The sequence below is a fragment of the Pelodiscus sinensis genome, chromosome 4, assembly GCF_052426305.1.
Source record: "Pelodiscus sinensis isolate ZL-2025 chromosome 4, ASM5242630v1, whole genome shotgun sequence".
In the NCBI taxonomy this organism is placed as follows: domain Eukaryota; kingdom Metazoa; phylum Chordata; order Testudines; family Trionychidae; genus Pelodiscus; species Pelodiscus sinensis.
The window spans coordinates 32116371-32136407 of NC_143055.1; the positions used below are offsets into that span (position 1 = coordinate 32116371).

A 20037-nucleotide genomic window follows, 5' to 3' on the forward strand; every position below is an offset into this window, starting at 1 on the left:
TTTAAGCACGTGTCTCAGCTAACCTCAGCAATCAGTTACAGGAAGTGTCCTCTCTCCTGGTGCCCTCTCTAGCGTGTTTCCGGGGGCTTTAAATGCAATGCAGGATCCAATCAGTATAATTCTGTGCTATTTCGATTCTGCCTTGTAATGTGGATGTGCTATTTCAAAATAGTTAGTTCAGGAGTTATTTCAGAATTAGTTATTTTGAAATAATTTCCCTATGTAGACATGTCCTTACAAAGTAATACACACAAGAAATTTCAGGCAAATTAAAAAGTGGGTTTATTTTAGCTAGTCATGGACTTAACGGTGAAGGGAACAGTCACTGCTCATGGCGGACATGAAATAAAATAAACATATTCTTTAGAGGTGAATTGAAAGGCTTTTGAAATTCTCTGACCTAAGTTCAAGTTTTTTGTTCAATATTTGAAGACCCACATCACTACTCCAAAAAACACACCAGGGAGTTGTGCTATTTAGCATGCTGTTGATGATGTCATCCACTATGGCAGGAAAAGTGCAGAACCCTGAAATCATGTCTAGGCATATAAGTGGAGGAAGAGCTTATTTTAAATGCTTATGTCATAAAGTACATTTGCTGTGAAGCCACATTTTCTAAAAGTAAAGCCTGCTCCTAGAAACTACTTGTGAATGTGAGTAATCCTTTCCCCACCCGCCCCTCAAATCCCATTAACTTTAATTGGAGTTGAGAGCACTTGTCATCTCACAGGAGGCATTTAGCAAGCTCATATGTGGTTATATGTCACTTGCATCTAATTTAGGTTGCCTTTTAAATGAACATTACATCAGCAGCACAGTTTGAATTACAATACTGAAAGATGCAGTTGTAAAATAATAGTGGCTACTGCTAATACCGTGGAAACATTTAAATCTGGACCACTGCTTAAAAAAGCTAACTTGGTGAGCAACAGAGGTACATACACAGAGTTCAAAATGGATAAGAGCACTTACCTCAAAACTCACAGTTCCACTGTGATCAGTATCAAATGCATTAAAGAGAAAATGTGCATAAGTTGTGGAATCTAAAATTTAAAAACAGCAAGAGTGTTCCTTAGTAAGTACATTTTTTAAAAAATACCTTGTGCCCTAAAACACATTTTCTTTAATTTTCTTTCATTAAAATTTTTAGCTACAAACAAGGCTAAATTTTATCTCCAACCTTCATCAGGTTTCCCTGTTTTGCAGGAACAAAATTCTAGGTGCAAATAACTACACCATTAAATATGCATTCTAAAAATCTAGTCCAGACTATCCTTATGTAATCTGATCTTCATTATTACATAGAAGGCATCAGTCACTATAGTATGATTTTATTGTGGCTACTGTACTATGCTCAGTGTCTATGAACAATTGGCATTTGCTCAGGGCTCTGCTACTCAGATAAGGGACCATAACGAGTTCTGTATCTAGAGTTGCAGAAGATGTTCATTTGTTCACTTTTAAGGAAGAAACAAAGCACAACTGTCACTGCACTTAGTGGGTTATTTTTTATTTTCAAGGGAATTGTGTTATCCAGTTTGTAACTGAACCTGCCAGCAGGCTTCAACATGAATGAGCACTGGAAGTACACACAATAAAAAATTTGCCAAACCTCTTTATATTTACACATGGCTCTCTCAGGTTAGGGACTGCCTAAGCTCAAAAGTGAAGCTTGTTTTATTTGGAGGATTTTCTGTGCACAAACACTAAGGAATTTGTCCTGACACCTCCATTGTACCATAGGGTAATATTTTCATCTTTTTATTGATACAGAGTTGAGGCACAAAGAACTAAGTGGACTGAGAGCTTCTGTTAAAAAAATCAGATCAGATGTGATCTGAGTCATAGTCTACTGCCTTAACCACAACAGCAGCCTTCTTCTCTCTGAGCTCCAAACAGTTATCCTCCGGATTTCCATTCCCACCCCGGTGCACACCCAAAACCTATGCTTGAACACCATGCAAGCACATACTGCCTGAGGTATTACTTGCCCTACTTTCCTGACCACTGTTTATAATGGAATATTTCCCTGCTTTGTGTAATTGCATTGGCTTTCCTATAGTGCTTTTACCTTAATAACTAAGGAGCTCACACATTTGAATTAATTTTGGTCTGAGAAATTCCTTGTGAGGCAAAGAAGTGCTATTATTTTATAGATAAGGAACTGCGGCAAAGAAAGATTTAAACTAATCACTCAAAGTTAGGCAGAGAAAACCAAAGATGGGTGTTCTGGGTGTTGCTTCAGGAGAAGGGATGACCATACCAGAAGGTGATAAATTTCAGCGATCTCATTGTAGCAGGTGCAGATCATTACTCCAGCTTAGGATCAGGTGAGTGAGGATCTTGCAAGAGAGTGGAAACTAAGGAGCTAGGATGTAAATCCTGGAGGGAATTCTATGATTAGGCACCTCAGGGAGGGATTTTAGGTTCTATTTTATGTTATTGATCCAGATACATCAGCAAGTGAGGATAGATGCAGGGATTGGTTTAAAACATCAGGCCACAACTTTATTAAACATAGAGGAGGGGCATGGCACCCCCTGTCAAACTCTTGTATAACAGGCTTTTTAAGTGATTCCAGTGTGCGAGTTACAGAGCTCTTACCATACAACCTACAACACAAGGGAGAATCTCCACTGTCTACTCCTAGGATTAGCTTTACGGAAATCCATTCCTTCCTCATGCCACAGACAGAGGGAAGTAAAAAGGGAGGACAAAATCACAAGGTGTCTCCCTACCCCATGGACACAAGGTCCATCAACAAAATTCCATGTCTTTTGGAAACTGGCTCTTTGTTAACCACACTGGAAACTGATCCTGACCCTCCTTTGACACTGTTGACCATATTCTTCTTTAAATCTTCTTCTCCCGTGGCTTCTGTGACTCTGTCCTATGTTGGTTTTTTTTCTATCTTTTTAATCAGTCCTTTAGTGCATCCTTTGAAGGCTCCTCCTCATCCAGCCTTATCTGGTTCTGTGCAGGTTCCACAGGGCCCTGTCCTTGGTTCTTTTCATTTCTCTCTGTATACTTTACCCCTGAATGATCTCACCTGCAAGCACAAATTCAACTACCATGGGTATGGGGATAACTCACCAACCTACCTCTCTACCCCAGGCCTATCTTCGTCTATTCAAAGTAAAATTTTCTTACACTCCACGTCATGCCTGCTGCCTCTCTTTTCAGCCACTGTGGATGATAGCACTATTCTGTATGTCACTCACTAAAGTTTGTAACCTGGGTGTCATGCTCAACTCAGACCCCTCTCTAGAGCCTCTCATCCAGGCTATATCTAAATTTCACCAGGTATTTTTCCAGAACATCTCTAAGATATAGCCTCTCCTATCCAGTCACCATCATTTGTGTCTCAGTTTCTGCGACATCCTTTCTTTGGCATTGACAAATGTAATCTCGATCAGCTCATATCCACTAAGGGATACTAAACTCATATCCCAGCCTAGGTAGATATATTCATACTAGCTCTACTTATGCTATTTGTATTGTGCTAGTTTATGTGTGGCATTTCAAGCTAGCTGCCTGAATCAAAGCCCATCAAACTCCTGGGTTCAAGTTTGTGTGTCTAGTTCAAGTTGCCACACATCCTGCAGTGTTAACACAGCTATTTTTAATGTGCTAGCTCAAGTGAAACTAGTGAGATTCTGTCTACCCAAGCCAGGAGACATGCTTCTACCTGTGGTGTAGACATATCCGCAGAATGCTGTTGTAGCATGTTGCTTTAGACACACAAACTCTTTCTTTGCATCCCTCCATTGTCTTCCCCTTGTCCTAATTTCCAAGGCACTTGTCCGAATTTCCAAGGACCTTCATGATCCATATCTGATCCACTATTGAAAGGTTGACTCTTGCCTCCGGTCAATCCATGTTTCCGGTGTCCATCATCCACTTTTCTTCTATGCTGCCATTAGTACTTGGGTATGTGGGTGCTCCCCATAATCATTCATGAAGCTACCTCATCATCCTCCATCATCAACCTCCTCAGCATCCACCATCCAAATCAATTGTTTTAATTCTCCTTTGCCTCCTTGATGCCTACAAAAAAACCTGTGGATGGCAGGATGCTGGTGTTCTGAGGTCAATGCTATCATTCAGCAGAATATTCTCTCATTGTTTCTTATACTCTCCAGTGTCCATATCCACCTGCTATATCATTTCTTATACTTTGATTGTGGAGCAGGGACCATATGTTCTGTTCTGTGTTTGTGCAGCTGGCACAACAAGGGCAAAGTCCATGACTAGTGTTATGATTATACAAATATTATATAATAAAATAATAAGAACCTCTTGTAGTCTGTGTACTCCATTCAGGATAGTGCTGGAGTTCAGCTTTGGGCACTCCCTCCCTCCAGGACAGAAGGAATGGTTAAAGACTGGAATTGTGTGTGTAGGCAGATTTTAAAACTAAGTGATGGGTAAACTTGTGTCTGGCCAAGTATTGAAAAGTTTGAGTGCTTGCCAGAAGCTTATCCAGCTCACTCCCAAAGGGACTTGCAATTATTATGCAATCTGTAAAATCAGGATCTCTTCTATATAGCTTTGATCCAGCCAGTCCAGAAACAGCATAAGGAAAGTCTTCTTTGGAGTATTTTGTTACTTTGGGTCCTGGCTGTACAGTGAACACAGAAGTGTGCATATTTATCATAGATAACAAAAGTTTTCCAACTCTGAAATGGTATTAATTTGGCAGGAATGTTCAGATTTTTATTTTTCCTCTGCTCCAGTTTGTTCACCCTAATTAAAACCATGAGGGAGGTTTTGCAGTCAGTCATTGGAAATTTTAAAGAACAGATTAGACAAATATGACTCAGGGATGGTCTAGATAATATAAGCAGAAGCTCTTGCATCTGGCACAATCTGAACTACCAACATCCATGGTCTGGCATGATTTTAATTAGCCAGATGTTCACTTATGATGGGTGTGGCCAAGTTTCCTGTGGTCCTATAAAGTTTGTTTACAGCCACCAGTCCTGGCTCTCAATGTTCTGTGCCATTATTTAGCTCTAATTTACCACTACATGTCTTCTCTAAGGCTATGTCAAAATAACTAGCATTATTTTAAAATAACAGTCTGCGTCTACACAGCTAGCAGTTATTTTAACCTGTCAAAATACTGTCAAGCTGGAGGACTCCTGTAACCCTTATTTTATGAGGAGTGAGGGAATTTAGAAGAAGAGTACACTATTTTGAAATAAGTGCTATGTAGACAGCACCAAAAGTCGAAATAAGCAATTTTGAAATAAGCTACACAATTGACATAGCTCAATTTGTGTAGCTTCTTTCAAGTTAAGCCCTGCTGTGTAGACGTGCCTGTTAATGCTGCTCAACAATAATGACCTCCAGTGGTTCGGAAAATTCTCTAGTTTGGCATCGGGCTAGTCCCAAGGGTACCAGATCAGAGAGATTCAATCTATACTTAGTCCTTTCTTGTGTGCAAGAAACTGGATTAGAAGACCTCTTTAGGGCCCTTTCAGTCCTCTGATCCTGTGATAGTAACCCTCTAGTCTACACTATTCTGTTACCCTTCTGTTTCATTACCTTCCGCATCATATCAGATCAGAATTTGTACTCCAGGTCACACCTTCTGGCATTAGCGGCAGCACTCCTGAGTGCCACAACACAAGGTCTCATCAAGGAGCAGCCTTGTTAATGCCTGAGAAGTCCTTTTCTACCTACAAGGATCTACAAGGGACTAAGCTGTTGGCTCCTGTATACTATTTCCATTTTTGTTTTAGCAAAATCATATTAAACTTGAAAAACTGGTCATGCTGTGAAGGGCCAAAACAATCTTCTTGCATTGGATATACCAATAGCATTTTCTCTAGGCTATCTCATGCACTCCTAATGCAGGCAAAATTCCATTCTGAATTTAAAAAAACAACCCATTCTCATGACTTTTATCTGAATAAGGACTTCAAATCCATGGCAAGTATTAAACTCATCCGATTAAGTCAAGTATTAGCCCTTATTACAATATGTTAATTTGGTATTATATACATTACTTGTCGTAAGAACAAGCTCTGCACTGTTTGAACATTGGCTACTAATGCATTTTCATTGAATTAAAAAAGAAAATCCTATTGTGACACAGAAGATCACAATACTGGTTAAATGGCTAAGTACCAACCACAAAGCAAATCCCCACTTTATTATTTCTAGTACTGTAAGGCTGCAGATTCCAATGTATAGCTGAAATTTTAATACAAAAAATTCCTGCAATGTATTAATAGGAGATTTGCTGTGCTGTGGATGCTGCTATGGGAACTCTATGCAATAAGCTATGCTTATAGAATTATAATTAAATGTACACTGATTTAATAATTCTTCTCAATATCATGGTAAAAGTTTTCCCATTTATTGTCTATTTAGAGTGAATATAAATTCATTAAAGAAACGATTTTCTATTTTTTACTGCCTTGTTCAGACGACAAATGACTGAAGGAACATAATTCCATTTTTAATTATCATATGTATCATGGTATATGAATAACAATTGTCCATGTTTTCAAAATATATTCTTTATAGCAATCTGTATATTTAAAAATATTCTTTAGGTCCCTATTTCTGCAGTACTTGTGCAGGTAAAACAGCCATCAAGGATGACTAGAATTTTGCTTCAAGAAAAGACTGCAGAGTGAGATACAGGGCTTCGAAACTGGGAGCTCAGCAGCAGCATGGCTGCTACCCAGTGGCAACACTGTAGGAGGAGGGTGCAGTGGTGGGGTTGGGAGGCTGCAGGGATGTCTGGCAGGCTGCTCAGAGACACTGGGAGGCAGTGGGGTTGCCAGGCGATGGGGCTGGGAACCCGGCAGGGCCGCCCAGCAGCGCAACCAGGAGTCCTGCATTCCTGCTGCCGACCAGTATCTCAGCTGCATGGCGAGAATGGGAGGCAATAGAGCTGCCCCAGTGGCTGACTGCCTGGCGGCAGGGCCAGGGACCCAGGAGTGGAGGTGCTGAGCAGTGCAGCAAAGAGCCCAGTGGCCTTGCTGCTGCCTGGTGGAGCTTCCAGGTGAGGCTGGGAGGCAGCAGGGCTGCCCAACAACCCTGAAGCCCAAGCGGGGCTGTGCTTGCAGTGGCGGAGCAAAATCTGTCTCTGCCTTTTGAACAGCAAGGGTAAACAATTTAATAATGGCCCAGTAAGTCCACTTTATCTGTGACCTGAAAGGTTAGGGCTCAAGTCTGAAATTTTTTTTTGGTGGTATGTGAACACATCCATTGAACTGAACACTGAATTCTTATCTGAAATCCAAATCACACTTTTGTGCCATTTCTGCTCCTTCCCAATTCTCCTGTACTTTAATGAAATGATTTGACTGGTAACGTGAAACTAGTGTCTGGTGACAGCTGGTAGAAGCTACTTGTTTGCCATACAGAGGAAAAACACCACAGCTGATTTTCTCAAATGGAATGGGAAGATTCAACAAGAAATTGTCTCACCTTTTATATTTGTTCACACTATATGAGCTGCTGATGCATATAACTACACACAGTACAGGAATAATGATTCTAGGTGTACCCTGCACCTGTTTCTCTATAGTAAGCTAATCTATTTATTCTTTTGAATATTCAGATGTACGTAAAAAATCCAAGAAAACTGAACTGCAAACAAACAAAAGATCTCAAATGTAATTGGAGGTAGGGCTGAGAAGAGATCAGCAGCCCTGGGACAAATTCCTTCTGGTTTATGTCTTATATTACTAGAATGTCATGCTTCACTATTTCAGTTAGTTATCTATAGGAGTCATGAAGGATTTATTTTATTTTTATTTTTTTGCCCAGTGTACTCTCAGATTTTTATTTTCTGTCTACTTCCTGTGAAGCAGCAGTGAGGGGCACAGCTAGAGATGGGGCATTGGGTGGAGTGGGATGGCTCTCTGAAAGGGCATCTCCCTTTCTTTCTCTCAGTTCATATGTGCGGGTGGGAAAGAATTTTCCTCGAGATCAGCTGTGCACTGACTTTGGTTTTTTTTGGATTCCTCTGCAGTGTGGGATGTAGGTCACTTGCTGGGATCAAATATAGCTCATTAATCAATTGCCTGCCACTGAAGGGGCCTCTAGCTTTGATGTACCTCAGTCCCGCCCATTCTCTGCCTGTGACACATAATTGTCTCCTGTGAACTTCAACATTTTGTCTAATTTTGGTTGTGAGATTTACTGTGCTCGTGCTGGGTTGTGTTGGTGGCTGTGATATTCAGGAAGTCAGATTGGATAATCTGGTGGTCCATTCTTGCCTTAACCTCTATGACTCTAAATACATATACTATTTATGCCAGAGTTTCAAGACAGCTCAGCTCGCAATCCAGCCATTGTTTAGAAGTGTACATCTGATAATCTGGATCTGTAATTTATACAGATGGTCTATAAATCATTGCAGAGCCATGGTATCTTGAATACCCGAGAAGCAAAGAGCCCAAATGAAACCAATGAAGCTTCATGAAGTGATCCGTCCTTGTGGTACTCTGCATAGGATTGGAGTCTGTCCTAATTCTAAACTACTGAAAATTCTTAACATCACTGGATGTTATCATCCTTATCTGACCAAATCTCTGTGGGATTTCTGTCCAAATGAGGATTACACTATCAAATCACATTTTTTTTCCATTGTGTATTGATATGATTTGAACAGAATGAAAACATTATTTCACAACAAAAAGTGAAAGAAGACATGAATTTATATTGTACTTGCTCTTACAACAGTGCATAAATATATTATCTCTGACTAGAACAATAAAGATTCAGCAGAAAGTCAGAGATGAAGAGTTCATTTTTTAAAATACCAAACTACTTTTTAAAAATATTAATTAGGACATTGAGTTTTCTGAATATGAAAAATATCAGTGTGAAACAAGTGTCTTTAACAGGGGCTTCTTGCAATGAAAGTTATCCATCTACATTACACAAAAGTTAAAAAGTGATGCATAAAACATCTGTAAGCTCCATGGCACTAACAGACAATAAATATGACTTTGTTAGTGTTTAAGGAAGCCAGGATTACAAGTTATTTTCAAATTGGCTGCATAACTGGTCTGAATTTTGTAAATGAGTAAAGTTTCAGTATGGGATTTTAAAAAGCAACTTTACATTGGGCGAACTCTGCTCACATTATGGAAGCAGAGTTAGGTCAATGATGGGCACTTTTAAAAATTCCACCTGCCATGGATTGAAATAGGAACATATATCTCCATGTATGACCAACATGTCAATCACTATTCTTCCAATGTACTTTATAAGGATTACTTGAATCTTATTACATGGTAACAATATGGCAGCTCTAATGAAGAACACAGTGAAGCATATGGGGATAGTGAGTTTAAGGAAACTGTGTATGTGGCTATGGGTTATAGCTGAGCCACTATTAACAATGTCCTTGAATAATCTTGTCAACTCATTCATTTGTACCTCTGTTCAATGCGAAGTACTCTAAGAAAACAAACTTTACAGGAAAGATTTTGAGCTTACTGACACTAGTGCAAATTATAACTAATTCCACAGAAGTCAATAGAGTTCACAGATGTAAAATTGGTATAACCAAGAGAAGAAACTGACCTAAATGCTATCTTCTCTCACAATTCCAACCGATCACATACTAAATTTATGGTCAGAAGCTTTAGGGGGTAGCCGAGTCTGTTACAGAAAAAAAACAACAAATGGTCTGGTAGCACTTTCTAGACTAACAAAACATTTAGATGGTGATAGCTGTTTACATGTTTTAATTTTCTAAAATAAATGTTATTTAAATTCCTCCTGATGCAAGGAGAATTATGAGCAAAGATATGGGAGGTAGAAAGTGGAGTTGCAATAACAGAATTCTGATTAACTTTTTTAAAAATCTCTGCAAGCATCTTATTGAGAAAGATAAACACATTATTGCTCTCCATAACATCTCCTATTATTGATTAATGAATTCACTGGATTTCATACTTCTTAATGTGGACAAACACCAAGATGATATTAGTATATGTGGATCTCCTTTGCAAAATATGTAGAAAAGAAATTTCTCAATTCAGGAAAGCTGACAGGCTTTGGGTGAGAATTTTGCCACTGATTTCAGGAGGGTCAGAATTTTGCTCTGTCCAGAGCTACTCAACATACAGCCCACGGCCGGTTTGTTTGTGGGCTGCAGTGCAGTTTGGGTTTATGTGGGTGGGATCCACTGGGAACCCAATGCACAATGGCAAGGCATCACCCAGGCGGGGTGAAAATTGAAAGATGGAAGCACACGGGCTGGCTGGAAAAGGGTTTCTATCTGCGAGGGAAGAGGTGCCGGGAGTGCCAAGGCATTGTGGGAAGTGCTTTGTATCTATTCCTGTCAGTGTGAAAAAAAGCTATTTGTATATATTTGCATGTATATGCAACTGCACTTAAGTTGTGGCCCTTGGCATGTGCTGTGAGTAACATTTTGGCCCTTGGGCTTCCAAAGTTGAGTAGCCCGGCCCTATGATCTTAAAATCATTTGCAACTGAGGATGCACAGTGCTTTGTAGGAACAAGTCCTATATGGCTATGACATTTGTTTCATATAGTTTACCAATATTATGGTAAGCAAGACTGAAAAAGGGTGAGTTCAGTTATATTGGTCTAAGTTGGCGAATGTCTAGTAGTTAAAATATGGAAGACTGAAAATTCATAGTTTCTTTCTTCTTCTTTCTTCTGTTGCTTGAACTTGCTAAAGCATGGTGAAATACAGTGAGAAAAGTTGCCTTTTACAAACCAGGGTAACCTATGTGTGTACTATCTGATACAGGTTGAACCTCTCTTAACCAGGGTCCACCAAGATCCCTGGTCCAACATCCCTCTCTGGTCCACCAACATCCCTCATCTGGAAGGGTTGGTGGCTGGGAACCCAGTAGCAGGGCTGCCCTGTGGCAGCAAAAATGGGAGCTCAGAAGCAGCAGGGTATGTGTTTGTCGGGGGGGGGGGGGAGAGTGCTGGGAGGCAGCAGGGCTGCCTGGTGGGCTGGAGCTCAACAGCGAGACCAGAGGTGGTGGGGTTGGGAACCCGGCAGCAGGGCTGTCTGGCAGCACAACCAGGAGTCCTGCATCTCCACTGCCAACCAGTGGCTCAGCTGTGTGATGGGACTGGGAGGCAGTGAAGCTGGCCTGAGAGACCAGGAGCCTGACCACAGTAGAGCTGCCAAGCAGTGCAGCATAGAGCCTGGCAATACTCAGTGGAGCTGTCAGGTGGTTCTGGGAGGCAGCGGAGGCTGCCCAACAAGACTGAAGCCCAAGTGTTGTTGCTGCCTGGTGACACAACTGGAGTCCAGTAAGGGAGCTTCCCCGTGAGGCCAGGAGCCTGGCAGCGGGGCTGTGCTTGTAGTGGCAGGGCTGGGAGGTTTGCACTGAGGGGGCAGCAGCAAAGGGAAGCTGGCTGGGAGGTTGGTAGTGAGGCCATGGCTGGGGGGAGCCCAGAAATGACCTTCACTGGTCTGGCAAAATCCCTCATCTGGGACCGGTCAGGTCCTGAGGGTGTCAGACCAGGGAGGTCCAAGTTGTACTATAGTTTTATACTTATTGGTATAAAAAAACTAGACAGATAATCATCAGGCAGTTCTAGTCTTCTTAAATGGTTTGTTCTTCCTTTAGAATGCTCCTGCTTGTTGTTAGTTTCAACAGTGGTAACCCATAAGAGTTACTACCCCCTTACCTTCTAGTTTTTATTTAAAATAAAATTAACTCCCCAAAATTGGGAGTTTTTGTTGTTACTGATTAATGTTTTATATATACAGCTGAAAAGTAACGGCCATTGTCAGCTCCATGGAAACCTTCCACTCTCCAGTGTTGTAGAAAGAGATGAAGAGGGACAACTGAATATCAAAGAAGTGGGGTGGGAACAATAGAAGGAAAAAAGAAAAATAAAGAAAAATCTGAGGTTCAAGAAAAATACAGAAGTGATTGTGTACTTTCATTATACTTAAAGACAGAAGATCAAGAAATTACTGTACATCACTGGAAATTACTTGACTGAATAAAGAGAATAGAAAAAGACCTGGTGTAGGGAAAGAAATCCCACTGAAGTAAATGGGATTTCATCCACATACACTAGATTCGAATTAGCCCCACACATTTAACTAACTTCTACATAAATTCCCAGTCCATAAGATCTGGTGGGGTGCGGGCGAGGGAGAGAAGAGTAGAAAAGGCATATCTGCATTAAAACTTACAAAGAGATGAGCTACTGAGGGAATCCTAATTTTCAAAAAGATACTTGGACTGTGTATTCCAAGTAGATACTGCCATCTTGTAAAGACCTCCTATTGTCGATTACATTCACACATGTCTGTGAAAACTTCTATCCATTAAGAGACTTACAATTCTCTATAGAACTTTATACCACCAGTTTATTAAGATGAACAATAGGATGATTAATCCAATTTAGAAATTCACAAGCACAGTTCTCTGTAAATGCTAGCGATACTAATTATGTGTGCAGAGTACTCACCTCCCTGTGGAAAGAACTGAGAATAAATCTCTTTGAAGGTCTCTTCATTAACAATCCCACTGGGACACTCCTGAAGAAAGTCACAGACAAGACATATGAGTAAACTGTCCATTTACCTCAGTGTAAACAAATCAGCTGTTCATACATCCAAGTGATAAAGCTGATATAGACAAATCTGGGATATTACAATACTGAAAAAACAAAATCTGATTCTTTCTTTCTTTCTTTCTTTCTAAAATAAATATTAATAATTTCTCACTTTAAAGCCATTTTTAAATGACCTTCGCATGGAATGAGGTTTTCCTCTATGGCAAGGGGTTCACTGCAGCATGTCTGCCTTCTGACAGAAAAATTATTACATGTCCCCAGGAGTGGGTCAGGGGACCGAAGCCTGAGCTTAATGGAACCTTGCCTCCTCAGGCAATGGGGACAGTGCCAAAGTCCAAGACCTTCATATCTCGGCAGGGGGCCTATAATATGAGCCCAACCACACAGGATGGAAGTCACCTCAGGTGCTGGGGTTCTGGCTTTGCCCCTGAGCAATGAGGCTCGGGCTTCAGCCCCAGGTCCCTGTCAATCTATTGCCAGCTCTGATGACCCCATTAAAACTGGGCCCTGACCCACTTTGGGGTCCTGACACACAGTAGGGGTATGTCTACACTACCCTCCTAGTTCGAACTAGGAGGGTAATGTAGGCATACTACACTTGCAAATGAAGCCCGGGATTTGAATTTCCCGGGCTTCATTTGCATAAGCGGGGCGCCACCATTTTTAAAACCCCGCTCGTTCGAACCCCGTGCAGCGCAGCTACACGGGGCACGAATTAGGTAGTTTGAACTAGGCTTCCTATGAATGAGGAGTAACTGTAGTTCGAACTAGGAAGCCTAGTTCGAACTACCTAGTTCATGCCCCGTGTAGCCGCGCTGCACGGGGTTCGAACGAGCGGGGTTTTAAAAATGGCGGCGCCCCGCTTATGCAAATGAAGCCCGGGAAATTCAAATCCCGGGCTTCATTTGCAATTGCGGTATGCCTACATTATCCCGCTAGTTCGAACTAACGGGGTAGTGTAGACATACCCTAGGAGACCTGCTGTTCTATGCCACACACTCACATTTCAGTAATTTCACAGAGCTGGGTGACTGACACAAGCAGCACTAAGCTCTGCTGCAGTCCTTCTTTTTGGGGGCTGTCAATGTAGCTGTGGGCCCTAGGCTACCTCACAACTGTTAACTGCTCTTATACTGAATGGATGCCAGCTGTACAGCGCGGAGGCAATATTCCATTCAGACCCCACCACAAGGGCAAAGTATGGGGCTGTTGAGCTCAAAAGAAGCCAGGACAGAAAAGCAAAATCAAGCCCTGAAGATCCTCGTTCCCATTGCTCCTTGTGTGTGGAGAGAAAGTTAGATAGAGAGGGAAACAAGGCTAAAAGGAAGGCAGATTAGGAGGAAGTGAAACTAGGCAAATTGAAAAAAGATGAAAGGGAAGAAAGAAAAATAGAATGGTTATGTTATAAAATGATATTTGGAGACAGAAGAAATAGAAGGGAGATGATGTTATCTATTGGCTAGTGCAGGAAACTTGGATCTGAGAGATCTGTGTTCAGTTCCTGACTTGGCTTCTGACCCTGGCAATTCACTGAACTTTTCAGTGCCTTTGTTTCCCCAAATATAAAATGAGGATAAGAAAACTGACCTACACTGCCAAGATCTCTAAAAGCCATTAATGGAAAGCACTATACAAATGCAAAGCATTTTTATTAAACAGAAAGGAAAGAAAAGCAAAACTTTCAAGTTAGTACATTTAATTTTTATTCATTGCTATGCTTACCATTTGGAGCAATGGAAAATTAGGAATTTCTGGACCAAAACTCAGGAAAGGGGACATGTGAGGTATGGGAAGATAACATGATTACAATGTAATTTTTCTGCACACTCATAACAATCAAAATGAGGAACACTGAATGCATTCATAGTTCTAACAATCTATCCTAAACATCAAATAGGAGTTCAGGGCGGGGGTGGGAGGGAAGAATAATAAGAATAATAATTCCCAGTCTAGTTTCTTTACATGTGAAATGGGATCTATTGTCTGTCAAAATACATCTCCGATTTGTAGGCTAAGATTATTATGTTAGTTCCAAAACTGTGATACTTTATTTTTAACTCATGTATTAATACACCAGTTGAAAGAAATAATGTTTGAAAAGCAACCCCTTTCATAGAATTGTATAGCAGAAGATCCAAAAATGACCATTTGATGACCTAATATAACCCTCTGAATTTCACTGGGATTTTAACATCATTTCCACTGATGTCTTATCACTTCTGTCCTTGGACAGCTGCAGTAATGGCATCTTAAGCACAGCTTTTCTACTGGTCAATTGTTCTTGCTAAAAAAGTTCATTGTAAGGTCTAGCCTAAATATTCCTCTCCTTTACTTCTCCTTGTTCTAACATTCCCCGAGAGCTCTTCTCTAAGACCTTTTTTTCATTGTGCTGACATTCCCTGAGATAGTGGACAGTTCTATTCTTTCTTTAGTAATTTTATTTTGAAAATATTTCAAGACAAAGATCCCGTGCCCCTCAAATGATCTCTTTTCTAGACTTATAAATTTAACTCTTTTGTGTTAAGAGGGTGTCTTTGGCCCACCAAAGGATAAAATATTTTAAAAAACACTTGTTTACTAATCTTCAAAACTTTTTATTAAACACATAGAAAAGGAATGAGAACAGTTAAAGCATTTGAAACTGAAAAAAATAAATAAGCTTTTAATTTGAACAATTTCTTATACCGTATTAGCTGTGTGGAGGTTTTGTGTGTTTGTTTGTTTTCTTAAATAGGAGAAAACATCTGATTGATAGTCTTTTCACACTGAATGAATGCTGGTTTTAACTGTTCCTTTTTGAAAAAAAAAGTTAATTTAATTGGTTGTATGCTGTGGTCATTGAAGTCAAATCCTGTTTCCTTTAAAAGAAAACAAGATAAACTCACACAAAAGGGGAGACAAAAGAATACTAAAGATAGAAAATGCAGCCTTTGTCTCTGACAATCCCTTTCATTTGCAACTGTAGGAAATTACAGACACAGTTTATGGTCTTATCAGACACTCCTAAACCTGGCAAATTTTTACCATTGTCAGGTTGTCTAAGGCTTTGCTTTCATTTGGCCTTTCTGGGCAAAGGTTTACTGCAGTGTAATCCAAAAGGGAGAGTTTTCTTCGTCCAAGTAAGGCAGGCTCTTTTTATCCAGGAGGCAAAAAGAGAAAGATGCAACAGAGGAGAAATAAGGAAATGACACAGGAACAAACGCAGAACAGTAGTAGATGTTGTTCAGGGGCTATCCAGAGCTGAAAGAGGTGCTGATGTCATTACACTTCTCTCTTGATGGCTTTGTCTGGTTGGGACCTCCTAGGGCCCCTAGAAGTGACACAGATAATGGGAGGCAGGAGGATGAACTTGTTTCTCTGCCAGCTCACGCATCCCACTGGCTCTTTCAATGTCTTCCAGAAAACAATGCCAAGAAGGGCAGCAACCTGATCTTAATAACATTAAAGACGACAAATCATTTCAGTGATTTCTACCAGAGACATTACTCCACATTTCTAGAATTTTTCAATTTACTGCTAATTTTAAAAGTCCAATTAATACCAGTCTGCGGGTATTTGATTTGTTTCATCTTGTCCCTCTGAGTATGTTTTAATTTTCAATTTAATTTATACTATAATCCCAAAATATAATGGAGAAATACCTGTGCATTAATTTGGATTCCTCAAATTTTAAAAAAATGGTTTTTTATAGTGCCCAATCCAACTCTTAATAAAGACAATGCATGTTCATCTAATGACTGTAATGGAGCTGGATAATACATTTAATTTGATACTTATAGGATGAGAGTTTAGCAATGAAATTCTAACTTCACAGTTCACACGACAAGTCATTACAAATAAAGGGTTAGTAGTTCCAGCACAAATTGGTCTAGAGATATTCGATGAAGCTACGTCTGGGACCTTATTAACAACATAACATCAGTACAGGGCAAATTAGTTGTGACTATAGTAAAGAATTAAATTGTCATACACACATATGAACATAATTTGCTGGGGAAAAGTCAATATGGTATCTGTAAAGGGAAATCATACCTTACTAATCTACTGGGCTGTGTCTACACTGGCACCCTTTTCCGTAAAAGGGATGCTAATGAGACACTTCGGAATTGCAAATGCCGCGGGGGATTTAAATATCCCCCACGGCATTTGCATGAATATGGCTGCCGCTTTTTTCCGGCTCGGGGTTTTGCCGGAGAAAAGCTCCAGTCTAGACGGGATCTTGCGGAAAATAAGCCCTTTTCCGGAAGATCCCTTATTCCTACTTGAAAGGAAAAGCGTACTTAGTTACGAGGCTCCCCCTCCCCCATTAAGTTTTGCTGCCCCAGTCAGTTCTTTTCTTTCTTTTTTTTTTTTTTTTGCTCAGCAAGTTTTGCTGCTATTTTATTACTTTATGAAAATATCTTATGACAATTAGAAAACGTCCCACCTTATTTTCAGCTAAGAATCCAGGATAAGAAAAGAGAAGGTTGTTATATGGCAATGGTCACCAACCAGTAGATTGGGATCTACCAGTAGATATTGGAGCCCCTGACAAGTGATCCTGACTGGTTTGACCACGAGGCTATCAAGCACTGGCACTTCAGTTGCCACTCCACCCACTGTCATGCCGCTCCTTCCCTTTGGCTTGGAGCGGCCACATGGGCCCCAGGAGTTTCCTGTTTGCAGTGCAGGATGGTGGAGGGAGAAGGGGGGCACTGAAGTAAGGGTGTCTTTCCTCCCTCCACTCCTGTACCTAGAGAGATTGATAGCTTCCCAGCCAAACCAGTCAGGATCACTTGGCAGAGGCTCCAAGATCTACTGGTAGATCTCAATCTACTGGTTGGTGACCACTGCTCTAAAACCTAATACTTAGGGTCTGATCCTGATCCCATTGAAATGAGTAATAGCATTACCACTTCAGTCCAAGCAGGAATGAACTCTAAGCAGGTTACCAATGAATGCTTAACAATTGTGTCCTGTCATCTTCAGTGCAAAAAGCGTAGCATGGGTGTCTTTAGTTTTTGGTCTTTCTCCCTTAACCCTGCCCTCCACCAATTCCTGAACAGCAGTGCCTTCCTTCTTTTCTATCAACTTAAAAGTCTGCTCTAATTCTCTGATAGCTTATCTGAATTACCTCTCAGTCACTGCTACCACATTGTTCCCTCCAGCTAACCAAGAACCACTAACACAGTACTTGCCCACTCTTCCTTTAATGCTATTACTCATTTGCAGGCCGAAGAAAATTGAAGAAATACTTTGTACTTTAAAGAGCTGTCCATTTGATGGTCTCATGCTTTACAAATTAAGCCCACAAAACTCCAATACAGTAGATACATTGCAATATGGTTTATCAATGAAGCAATGGAGTTTAGCATCTCATCCTTAGATGACACAGTAAGTCTGAAACTAAGCTGAAAACAGAACATATATTTCCTGGCTTTGTGTTATGCCTTAGCACAAAACTGTCCTTCCAGCTGCATGAGTTTAAAGAAACTGAAAACAACTGGGTATTGTCAAACTCTAAGGGTGAGTGTGGGAGAAAAGGGAAAATCTTTATGATTCTAGGACGTCTACCTTTAACTAGATCACTTATTCATCTAAAAAGGCCACTTAATTAAATGATCAGTTAATTGGCTTCAGTGGGACTATTTAGATACATAAGACTTCATAATATCTGGTCCTAACTTTGTTCAACATTTAAACAGTTTGTATGAATTATGCTATATGTAATAAAATAGGTTGTGATATAACATAAAATACAATTTCAAGTAAAATTTTTAGTAAATTTCAATTAAAAAATTAGTCCTGATCCTGACTGATGCTGCACACTTATCATACTTATTCAACTGTCATTCTAGTCACTAACATCAGGGCCTTAATGTTTTCAACAAAGATGTGATCCCTCTCATTGTCTGGATATAAACAGATTAAAGAATATGAACATAACATAATTAGAGGCAGAGTTAGATGAATATTTTCTGTATACTCAAACTTCACTGTGGAAAGATCTGTTCATGAAGCACTCTTCTGTAAAGAACAAATCATGTCAAGGGAATCCGATAGCTTTCTTTGATAGGATAATGGGTCTTGTGGATAAGGGAGAAGTGGTGCATGTGGTATACCTAGACTTTAGTAAGGCATTTGATACGGTCTTGCATGACCTTCTTATCAATAAACTAGGCAAATACAACTTAGATGGGGCTATTATAAGCTGGGTGCACAACTAGCTGGATAACCATTCTCAGAGAGTAGTTATTAATGATACACAGTCCTGCTGGTTGGGCAGAACAAGTGGAATTCTGCAGGGATCTGTTTTGGGATCAGTTCTGTTCAATATCTTCATCAACAATTTAGATAATGGATTAGACAGTATGCTTATTAAGTTTGCAGATGATACCAAGCTGGGAGGGGTTGCAACTGCTTTGGAGGATAGGGTCATAATTCAAAATGATCTGGACAAACTGGAGAAATAGTCAGAGGTAAATAGGATGAAGTTTAATAAGTACTCCACTTAGGAAGGAACAATCAGTTTCACACATACAGAATGGGCAGTGACGGTCTAGGAAGGAGTACTGTGGAAAGGGATCTAGGGGGTCAAAGTAGACCACAAGCTAAATATGAGCCAACAGTGTGATGTTGTTGCAAAAAAAAAGCGAACATGATTCTGAGATACATTAACCGGAGTGTTGTGAGCAAGACACGAGAAGTCATTCTTCTGCTCTATTCTGCCCTGATTAGGCCTCAGTTGAAATATTATCTCTAGTTCGGGGCACAACATTTCATGAAAGATTTGGAGAAGCTCCAGAGAAGAGCAACTGAGACCTTTTCTAAAGGTCTAGAAAACATGACCTATGAAGGAAGACTGAAAGAATTTGGCTTGTTTAGTTTGGAAAGGAGAAGACAGAGGGGACATGATAGTGGTCTTCGGGTATCTAAAAGGGTGCCACATGGAGAAAGGAAACAAATTGTTCTCTTTGGCCTCTGAGGATAGGACAAGAAGCAATGGGCTTAAACTGTAGCAAGGGAGGTTTAGACTGGACATTAGGAAAAGCTTGCTAACTGTCAGGTTGGTTAAACTCTGGAATGGATTGCGTAGGAAGATTGTGGAATCTCCATCTCTGGAGATATTTAAGAGCAGGTTGGTTAGACATCTATCAGGGATGGTCTTGGTATTGGGGACTGGACTTGATGACCTCTTGTGGTCCCTTCCAGTTCTAGTGTTCTATGATTCTATGACTGCAGTATCATCAGACAGCAATTTTGTTGTCATCTGAATGGATTTATTGTACATACATCCTTCTAGGAGCTGGCATTAACAAAAAATATGTTGTGTAATGGTGGGCAAATATTATATTGAGTACAAAATGCTGCTTGAATACAAACTCAGACTTCCAAATAGTTACCCGGAGTTTAGTTGCAGTATAAGTGAAGTTACAGTCACACAGGCCAGAGTGACCAAAACGACAGCAGGAATAACATTATAATTTATCACTGTGACAGA

At 40.3% G+C, this 20037-nt stretch overlaps 1 protein-coding gene across 1 annotated transcript in view; it reads right to left on the reverse strand.

Moving 5' to 3' along the window:
- KCNIP4 (potassium voltage-gated channel interacting protein 4) overlaps positions 1-20037 on the reverse strand; it is a 104314-nt gene that overhangs the window by 29417 nt on the left and 54860 nt on the right. Inside the window, exons 2-3 of the mRNA XM_075930666.2 lie at positions 12450-12519; positions 973-1043 (exon numbers count right to left, since the gene is read on the reverse strand). Coding sequence (XP_075786781.1) covers positions 973-1043; positions 12450-12519 — 141 coding nt within the window. The remainder of the gene's footprint in view (positions 1-972; positions 1044-12449; positions 12520-20037) is intronic.